The sequence below is a fragment of the Benincasa hispida genome, chromosome 1 (assembly GCF_027475165.1).
Source record: "Benincasa hispida cultivar pf3 chromosome 1, pf3_genome.v1.1, whole genome shotgun sequence".
NCBI classification, from domain to species: domain Eukaryota; kingdom Viridiplantae; phylum Streptophyta; class Magnoliopsida; order Cucurbitales; family Cucurbitaceae; genus Benincasa; species Benincasa hispida.
The window spans coordinates 88,435,666-88,446,330 of NC_143478.1; the positions used below are offsets into that span (position 1 = coordinate 88,435,666).

The 10,665-nt window shown below is 38.4% G+C and overlaps 1 protein-coding gene across 1 annotated transcript; it reads left to right on the forward strand.

Moving 5' to 3' along the window:
• The first annotated feature begins 7,093 nt into the window (after positions 1-7,093).
• LOC150038815 (uncharacterized) lies at positions 7,094-7,675 on the forward strand. The gene has a single exon (XM_090314551.1). The coding sequence runs from the start codon at positions 7,094-7,096 to the stop codon at positions 7,673-7,675; it is 582 nt and encodes a 193-aa protein (XP_090170677.1).
• The last annotated feature ends 2,990 nt before the right edge of the window (positions 7,676-10,665 follow it).

Below are 10,665 nucleotides of genomic sequence, written 5' to 3' on the forward strand. Positions count from 1 at the left end.
CATATACTTACCCTGAAGACGGGAATGAGTGAATTCCATTTTGTATTATTATGTTCCTAGATCCCCACTCGGTTTTATCCCCAAAATAGTAGGCCTATTAAGTCGGAAAACTGGCCATTCTCACCCATACAAATCAAAAGACAATCCCTTGTGAATAGGAGTTCATAATATACTCAGGATTAAAACTGTCTAAGTCATCATAGTGAAATAGAAATCTAATTAGTCAACGATGTTACATCTAGTGGTTATTATTTTGCGGTCATGTCTTATGGAAACTAATTGCATAGAATACACTCACTCGCATGTCACCTACATGAACACGTTAGATATTGCGTTTGTATCAAATACAAAGTGGGTCGTATCTATAGTGTTACTAGGATAAAGTGCCTAACCTTATCCCTATACTATAGACCCTTTAGGATATATCTTGAATATTGATCTCTGTATGTCTCCACATACAGTTCAAGACTCATAAAGTAGACTTGGATGTTAGTTTATTGGATTTAGGGTTATCAAGACAAAATAGAAAACAACACAATAACATTTATTGAATAAACATCTATAACTCTTTATTGATGACAGTCAATTAATAACACTTACTATCTACGAGTTTTAGGGCTTAAAACCCAACAAATTCAATCTATAGGTCCATAATATCCCTTCGTTAACTCAATTAAGATTAATGAGAATCGAATTAATTTTAGATTAATTTGAATATTTCAAATTAATTAAAGAAAATTAGTTATATAAGATATAACTAAGGTAATGTAAAACCCAAACCCTAATTACCTTAAGTAGTAAGCGTAAGTTATGTGATGTCTTCCAATAAGTTGTAATGAGATTATGTTTTAGTTAGGAGTGATGGAGAAAGAAAGTAAACTAAAGAACAAGAGAACTCTCGGATGCCTATGTAGGAAAGAATGGTCAAATTTTGGCTAAGTATGGGAAACCAAGAGGAGACCATGTTATCCTATGAGATTTAATGTTGAATTGTCCTATGATGGAGTGGGAAGGAAATGGCTTTCATTAGCGGGCTAAGTAGCCCAAGGAGATTTCATTCAGGATTTTGGTCGGTGGTAAGCAGGAAGGTCAACTTCATTTAATTGGTTTGAACAAATTACTTGGGTTATTCATGTAATTCCAGTGGCATTCGAAACCTCTGTGTGTCTACTTTTTGTGGCTGTACTATTGGAAGGAAAAATCGCCAGAATAAGGCCGGAGGAGCAAAATAAAGACGAAGGGTTTGTTTCTCGGATGAATCTAGGCCATTAGTGAAGAATTGAAGCTCTAGGACGAATCAAGAAACTTTTTGGGCTAAAATTTTGAGGTAATATTAACTCGGTTATAAAAAACTTTGTAGAATGAAACTTTTTAAGATGAGGCCTGGAAATCGAGTTATATATTTTTTAAATTTGTACTGAAAATTTTTGAACAAGTAGGCAGCTGCTTGAATTGGGGCCAATGATGAAGTTTTGAATCTCTAGTTAAAACGACGAGGAATTTCGAGCTGAAATTTTAAGGTAATGTTTCTAACTTGATTCTAAGCAAGTTTGTAGAAGGCATTTCCTTGATATCAGTTTTGAAATTTAGTTATGAATTGTTGGAATTGAATCTACAGTAGGATGCTCCAAAATTTTTATGTGTGGGGAGTGTGGGCAATCAAAGGGTGCATTCTTTTGACACCCAATCCCTCAAAATTGGCTAAGTGTCCGACCCTCAAGGTGAATGGTAGGAGGCACAATGTGATGGTTTGGCATGTGAGCTTGATTTATTGAGTAGGTCTAAAAGGAAGGCTAATGTAAACACTAAGTAGTATGCTTATATGTGTAGGTTCAACTCCCATCAGAAAAGCCTATCAAGCCTTAAAGAAGCAAACTTGAAGGACCTGTGAGTGACTAAAATGAACTTAATGCTTTCAATACTTATGCATAAAAGACCATGTAAGTTACAGTGATGTTGATGATGAATTTATATTTCCTCAAGCAACAAATGTTTAATGAATAGCTTAGCGTATCTCCTCCGGCTTGTATATGTTTTAACGCATGCCAAGGTATGTTGTGAATTTATTACAAAAGTTAAGTTCCTATGTTGAAGCATGCGTTCTGGAGGAAGGCTACGATAGAATGAATCTTTGTGTAAATGGCATGCAATGAAACTTAATTTAATGCTAGGAAATAACCCGGTACTGAAGAACACGAAGAAGATATCTGGGTAATAGTACCTAAGGTGTTGACGGTACTTAGAAAACTCCACGTGCACATAGGTAGTTCTGAATGAGAGGCCGAAGTATGGGTCTTCTAGGCCGTATACCAGCAAAGGGAGGCCGAAGTATGGGTCTCTTGGCCAGTAACAGACGTTGGGAGCTAGAGTGATGTAGGCTCGTTCTCAACTAAGGAATAATGATGTTTAATGATGTCTAAGAATGATTGTCAATGTTTATATTTAGAGAAAATTTCTTGAGATACTCATCGGTATATTTACATGTTTATAGTGATATAATGCATGGTGTAATATGATTCTATAGACTGGGCTACTAGCTCACAGATTTTCTATGTTTTCCTTTTCTAGGTAGCGGTCAGATTCCTCAAGGTTGATCCTGCTACTGCTTGCCACTGAAAGGCCCGACTTGATAAGAAGAACTTAGGTTGATGGTCTGTCTATGTACACATGTTTTGAGAGGGACTAGGGCTTTGTAGTGATGTTTGGGCCCAACTGTAAATATTTTACCCGTAGATGTTATGTCATGACTATTTGCATGTGATTATATAATCTTGTGTATAACCTTATGGAGGCATGTTGTATGCGTACATTAATAATGTTTAACAGGTTGGTATTTAGACTAGAAGGCTAAGGTGGTAGTTCTGGCAGTAGGGCTAGTAACTACCACCATCATATCCTCTTCTAGATTAAGAGGGTAATCTGGGAGGGGGTTGTGACAGTTGGTATCAGAGCATAAGGTTTTGGGAATAAGAGGGAAAGTTCATGCATAAGTCTAAGTCCCTAAAGTGTGAGTCCCTAACATGTGTACATTGTAATAGGTGAAATGCCGAGGCAAAGTGGTAGACAAAGTAAGCAGATAGGAGGCAGGAATACTGACCCTACCAATAGAGGCCCGGAGGTTAGAAAGAACCCACCATGTGGAAAGAGGAAGGTGAACGATCCAGTGGGCCAGGAAATGATGTCTGAAGGAGAGTCTAGTACTCCTCAGGCAAAGGCAGATTCCCAGCTAAAAGATATAGTTTTTGACAGGATAGCACAGAGGTTAGCAATCAATGTGGGCTCAGTACGAGCCGACCCAGAGAAAAAATATGGTGTTAAGAGTTTAAAGCCCTAGGGGCTGTGACATTCAAAGGTACAGGAGATCCAGCTGAAGCCGAGTTATGGCTGGATGTAGTTGAAAAATGTTTCAATTTTATAAGCTGTTCAGAGGACAAGAAGGTAGGGTTAGCCACCTTTCTACTACAGAAAGAAGTAGAGAAATGGTGGGAAGTGATATCCTCCAGACGAGCCAGTACAGATGCGATGTTATGGCTGAGTTCAGGAAGGCCTTTGAAGACAAGTATTACCCCAGCTCGTTCCGATATGTGAAAAGGGATGAGTTCCTCAAACTGACATAGGGAACGATGTCGGTGGCAGAATATGGGCAGAAATTTACAGAGTTATCACAGTATGCCCTACCGATTATTGCTGAGGAAAGAGATAGATGTAGGAAGTTTGAACAAGGTTTGAGGAAAGAGATTAGAACTTCGGTGACATATACGGCTAATTGGCTAGACTTTAACCAGTTAGTAGAAACGACGACACGAGTCGAGTAGAGTTTGATAGATGATGGGCAGTTGCAAAGGGGCAGTGAGGCTGTAGTAGGGCCTAGAGACAGGGGATCTCGATCTCCAGTTGCAATTCAGACTAGTGGAAGCCAATTCAGGGGTACGAGTTGGCAGGGATTCAAGAAGAGGAAATCTAGACCCTCAACCAGTGCAGTTAGCCGACCAGAGATGCCATGAGCTAGTGAGTCAATAGCCAGTACAAACAGGAAATCGATGTGCCCTAGTTGTGGCAAGAGGCATCGTGAAGTATGCTATAGTGGCAGAGGCGTATGTTTCCAATGCGGACAAGCAGGGCATTTCAAGAGAGACTGTCTCCAGGTGAACAAGGAAGCCCCAACAGCACAACAGACAACCTCCCAGATAGTTAACCAACCAAAGGGGCTGGAAATCGAGGCGAAGGGTCAAGTGGTGCCAAGTAGAAGGGTGTCGTAGGTCGACCCTAGTAACAGGGGCGAGTGTATGTTGTGACACACTAGGAGGCAGCGGAGTCTCTAGATGTTGTGACTAGTAATGTCATATTATGTGGACAGTCTACTTATGTTTTATTTGACCCTGGTACCACACATTCATTTATATTCAACATGTTTGCATCAAGTATAGATAGGTTGTTTGAGTCTATGCCTGAAGAGCTATATATCTCTACCCCTATGAGAGATGTGATAATAGTAGATGAATGTTATAAACATTTTGAGATGCTGATCAATGGTCAGGACTTTTATGTTGATTTACTTCCCTTGGATTTATTAGAGTTTGATGCTATCCTAGGGATGGATTTCCTAAGTAAATATCGTGCTTCAGTGGACTGCTACAAGAAAGAAGTAGTGCTAAAAAAATCAAATGGCTAGGATGCAATACTGGTAGGAAGCAAAAGATTAACTGCGAGGAATCTAATATCAGTAGTGAAAGCTAGGAAGCTGCTGAGTAAGGAATATAAGGCCTATCTGGCTCACGAGTGATTGCTTAAGGGAAAGAGCTAAACTCAGAAGATGTCTCCATGGTAAATGAGTTCCGGGATGTATTTCTTGAGGAATTATCGGGGTTGCCACCCGATAGAGAAGTGGAGTTCACTATTGACTTGATTCCAAGAACAACTTCTATATTACAGGCACCGTATAGAATGGCGCCAACTGAGTTAAAAGAATTAAAGGTTCAGCTACAGAAGTTAGTTGACAAGGGATACATTCGATTTAGTGTATCGCCTTGGGGAGCTCCGGTGTTATTTGTAAGGAAGAAAGATGGTACACTTAGATTGTGTATCGACTATAGGCAGCTGAATAAGGTAACGATTAAGAATAAATATCCATTACCATGCATTGATGATTTATTTGATCAGCTAAGAGAAGCCACAGTGTTTTCAAAGATAGATCTGAGATCAGGTTATCATCAATTGAAGGTAAAGGAAGCTGACATTCCTAAAACCGCATTTAGAACAAGATATGGACATTATGAATTTCTAGTAATGCCATTTGGACTGACAAATGCCCCTGCGGTATTCATGGACCTTATAAACAGGATATTTCATCCCTACTTGGACCAGTTCCCGATAGTATTCATTGATGATATATTGGTATATTTTGGCAGTAGGGAGGATCATATGACCCACCATAGGATAGTATTGCAGACGCTGTGAGATAGGCAGTTGTATGCTAAGTTCAGTAAATGTGATTTTTGGTTAGATCGGGTTGTATTTCTCAGGCATGTTGTTTCAGCAAATGGTATCAGTGTAGATTCCCAAAAGACAGAAGCAATAGTTAATTGGGAACGACCCACGACTGTTTCAGAGATATGCAATTTCTAGGTTTGGCAGGTTATTACCGGAGGTTTGTAGAGGGTTTCTCTAAGATAGCTCTTCCATTGACGAACCTGACCAGGAAAGGTGTGAGGTTTGAGTGGTCGTCGGAGTGTGAGCATAGTTTTCAGGAGCTAAAACAGAGGCTAGTATCAGTGCTAGTGCTTACCTTTCCTGTTTCAGGTAAGGAATTTGAGATTTATTGTGACGCATCCCGACAAGGACTGGGATGTGTGTTGATGCAGGATGGGAAAGTGATTGCATATGCCTCTCGTCAACTTAAGAAGCACGAGAGCATTTATCCTACATATGATCTAGAGCTGGCAATAGTTGTTTTGGCTCTAAAGTTGTGGAGACACTATTTATTTAGAGAGTGTTGCAGAATATTCACAGATCACAAGAGCTTAAAATATATTTTTGATAAAAAAGAGTTGAATCTGAGACAAAGAAGATGAATTCAGCTTATCAAAGATTATGATTGTTCCATCGAGTACCACTCTAGTAAGGCTAATGTTATAGCAGATGCGTTAAGTAGGAAATCCTTGGGATCCAAGGCCATTATTGGCTCAATGAGAGGAATGCTATTACAGGAGTTCAGGAATTCTAGAACCGCCTTATCAGTGAAACAGTCTGGAGGAGTGACAACTACATTCCAGGTAAGGCCTACCTTAGTAGAAGACCTTAAGCAGGAGCAGTTAAAAGACCCTGATCTTCAGAAGATTGCTGATGATGTAAGTAATGGAATCAGAGTTGACTTTCAACTAAGAGCAGATAATGTACTAGAAAATGAGGGAAGAATGTGTGTGCCTAATAAACTATAGCTTAAGCAAGCCATTCTGGAAGAAGCACATAGTTCCGCTTATGCTATGCATCCAGGGAGCACCAAGATGTATAGAACTTTGAAGAAATAGTAGAATAATGGCCTGGGATGAAGAAAGACATAGTAGAATATGTGGATCGATGTTTAGTCTGTCAACAAGTGAAACCTGGGAGACAAAGACCAGCAGGATTACTCAACCCACTCCCAGTGCCTAAGTGGAAGTGGGAGCATGTGACAATGGACTTTTTATTTGGATTGCCTAGGACGCCCTCAGGATACGATGGCATTTGGATAATAGTCGATAGACTAACCAAGACGGCCAAGTTTATACTAGTAAAAGTTACTTTTACACTAGACCGTCTAGCTAAGATTTATGTGGATAGGATAATCAGTCAATATGGAGCCACAGTGTCGATAGTGTCAGACTGAGACTCAAGGTTTACTTCAAAATTTTGGCCTAGTCTATAGAAGGCTATGGGCAGTAAACTGCATTTCAGTATGGCTTTTCATCCACAAACAGATGGACAGTTGAAAAGAACTATACAGACACTGGAAGATATGTTAAGAGCTTGTGTGTTACAATTCAAAGGAAGTTGGGATACGCAATTGTCGTTGATCGAATTTGCATATAACAATAGCTATCATTCTAGTATCGGAATGACTCCCTATGAAGCATTGTCCGACCAACCTTGCAGGACCCCAGTATGCTGGAACGAAGTCGGAGAACGACAATTATTGGGTCCAGAATTAGTTCAACAAACAACAGAAAATGTGAAGCTTATCAGAGATAATCTTAAGGCGGCTCGCGATAGACAGAAGAGCTATGCTGATAAGCAAAGAAGAGAACTAGAATTTGAAGTCGGAGATAGGGTATTTCTTTGGTTGTCCCTATGGAAAGGAATTCTCCAGTTCGGAAGGAAAGGGAAGTTAAGTCCACGATACATCAGACCTTATGAAGTTGTGGAACGAGTTGGTCCAGCAACATATAGATTGCAGTTACCTATGGAGCTAACTCGTATTCACGATGTATTTCATGTGTCAATGTTAAGAAAGTATGTGCCTGATCCTATGCACATACTAGCAGCACAACCAGTACAGCTCAAAGAAGATTTATCTTACGAGGAAGAGGCCATCGAGATATTAGACAGGAAAGACCAGGTACTTAGAAATAAGACGATTCCTTTGGTGAAGGTAGTATGGCGTAATCATGGAATCAAGGAAGCAAACTGGGAACCTTAAGAGAAAATGAGAAAAAGATGTCCTCAAATTTTCAAATGATATATCAAGTAAATTTCGAGGACGAAATTTCTTTTAAGGGGAGGAATTTGTAAAACCCAAACCCTAATTACCTTAAGTAAGCAAGTGTAAGTTATGTAATGTCTTCCAATAATTTGTAATGAGATTATGTTTTGGTTAGGAGTGATGGAGAAAGAAAGTAAACTAAAGAACAAGAGAACTCTCGGATGGCTATGTAGGAAAGAATGGTAAGATTTTGGCTATGTATGGGAAACCAAGAGGAGACCATGCTATCCTATGAAATTTAATGTTGAATTGTGCTGTGATGGAGTGGGAAGGAAATGGCTTAATCAAATCTCAGCCATTAATCTTTATTAGTGGATTAAGTGGCCCAAGGAGATTTCATGCAGGATTTAGGCGAGGGTAAGCAAGAAGGTCGATTTCATTTAATTGGTTTGAACAAATTACTTAAGCTATTCGTGTAATTCCAGTGGCATTCGAAAGCTCTATGAATCTATTTTCTGTGGTTGTCTACTAGAACGAAAACTCACCAGAATAAAGCCGGAGGAGCAAAATAAAAACAAAGGGTTTGTTTCTCTGGTGAATCTAGGCCATCAGTGAAGAATTATAGCTCCAGGACGAATCAAGAAACGTTTTGAGCTAAACTTTTGAGGTAATATTGTTAACTCAGTTATAAACAACTTTGTAGAATGAAAATTTTTAAGATGAGGCCTGGAAATCGAGTTATATATTTTTGAAATTTGAACTGGAAATTGTTGAACAAGCAGGCGGCTGCTTGAATTAGGGCCAATGATGAAGTTTTGAATCTCTAGATAAAACGACGAGAAATTTCAAGCTGAAATTTTAAGGTAATGTTTCTAACTTGATTTTAAGCAAGTTTGTAGAAGGAATTTCATTAAGATCGGTTCTGAAAATTTAGTTATGAATTGTTGGAATTGAACCTACAGTAGGATGCTCCACAATTTTTCTAAGTGTGGTGAGTGTGGGCGATCAAAGGGTGCATTCTTTTAACACCCTATCCCTCCAAATTGGCTAAGTGTCCGACCCTCAAGGTGAATGGTAGGAGGCACAATGTGATGGTTTGGCACGTGAGCTTGATTTATTGAGTAGGCCTAAAAGGAAGGCTAATATAATCACTAAGTAGTATGCTTATATGTGTAGGTTCAACTCCCATCGGAAAAGCCTATCAAGCCTTAAGGAAGAAAACTTGAAGGACCCATGAGTGACTAAAATGAACTTAATGCTTTCAATACTTATGCATAAAAGACCATGTAAGTTACAGTGATGTTGATGATGAATTTATATTTCCTCAAGCAATAAATGTTTAATGAATAGCTTAGCATATCTCCTCCAGCTTGTACATGTTTTAACGCATGCCAAGGTATGTTGTGAATTTATTTCAAAAGTTAAGTTCCTATGTTGAAGCATGCATTCCGGAAAAAGGCTACGGTAGAATGCGTCTTTGTGTAAATGGCATGCAATAAAACTTAATTTAATGCTAGGAAATAACCCAGTACTAAAGGACACGGAGAAGGTATCTGGGTAATAGTACCTAAGGTGTTGACGGTACTAAGAAAACTCCACGTGCACGTAGGTAGTTCTGAATGAGAGACCGAAGTATGGGTCTCCTAGGCCATATACTAGCAAAGGGAGGCCGAAGTATGGGTCTCTTGGCCGGTAACAGACGTTGGGAGCTAAAGCGATGTAGGCTCGTTCTCAACTAAGGAATAATGATGTTTAATGATGTCTAAGAATGGTTATCAATGTTTATGTTTAGAGAAAGTTGCTTGAGATGCTCATCAGTATATTTACATGTTTATAGTGATATAATGCATGGTGTAATATGATTCTATAGTCACTCACTAGGTTACTAGCTCACACATTTTCTATGTTTTCCTTTTCCAAGTAGCGGCCAGATTCCTCAAGGTTGATCCTGCTACTGCTTGCCACTGAAAGGCCCGGCTTGATAAGATGAACTTAGGTTGATGGTCTGTCTATGTACACATGTTTTGAGAGGGACTAGGGCTTTGTTAGTGATGTTTGGGCTCAACTGTAAATATTTTACCCGTAGATGTTATGTCATGACTATTTGCATGTGATTATATAATCTTGTGTAGAACCTTATGGAGGCATGTTGTATGCATACATTAATAATGTTTAACAGGTTGGTATTTAGGCTAGAAGGCTGGTAGTGCTGGCAGTAGGGCTAGTAACTGCCACCGTCATATCCTCTTCCAGATTAAGAGGGTAATCTGGGAGAGGGTTGTGACAGGTAATGTATATGATATATTATAATATAAAGTTTTGTTTGAGAGAAACAAATATTTGAATATGATTCAAATATTAATTATATGAATGTGATTCATATAAATACTATAAGTTAAAATTAATATGAATATGATTCATATTAAATACTATAGGTTAAATAAGAAAATAATAAACTATAGGTTATATTATATTTAACATAATATAAACTATAGGTTATGTTAAATATCAAATAAGTTTTTATATATATATATATATAATTAAAATTAAAATTTTTATTTTTTTGAATATTTTGAAATTAAATAAAGGAGAGGGATGGAGTTATGTTTTAATAAATCCCCTCAACGGCTCATTCTCTCTTGTTTTAACGTGGGTGGTAGTGAAGTGGTTATTATAATCTTCTTCTTCCTAGAATCTCACTGAAGAAAAATCTAAGAGAACTTCCTATGTGAAATTGTTGCTTTCTGTGAATTTTTTCTCTCAAAATGCATAAAACTCTTCTTTTTAAAATTAATCGATGAAGCCCACACCTCTCAGCAATTCTCATCCTTGAGAATAACGGGGAAAATCTCTTGGGGGTGTCCATTCTTGTTGTTGTGATCATGTGTTCGTGAGTTCAAAGGATTGTTTGAATTCTTTATGCAGTACATCGGGAGAGGATTTGTGAAAAACTAGGTCTTTAAGGGTAAGTCCTTTTAATCTCTTCT

Excerpts from the sequence above, each read along its gene's own strand:
- LOC150038815 (XM_090314551.1), top strand. The coding sequence starts at position 7,094 with ATGACTCCCTATGAAGCATTGTCCGACCAACCTTGCAGGACCCCAGTA.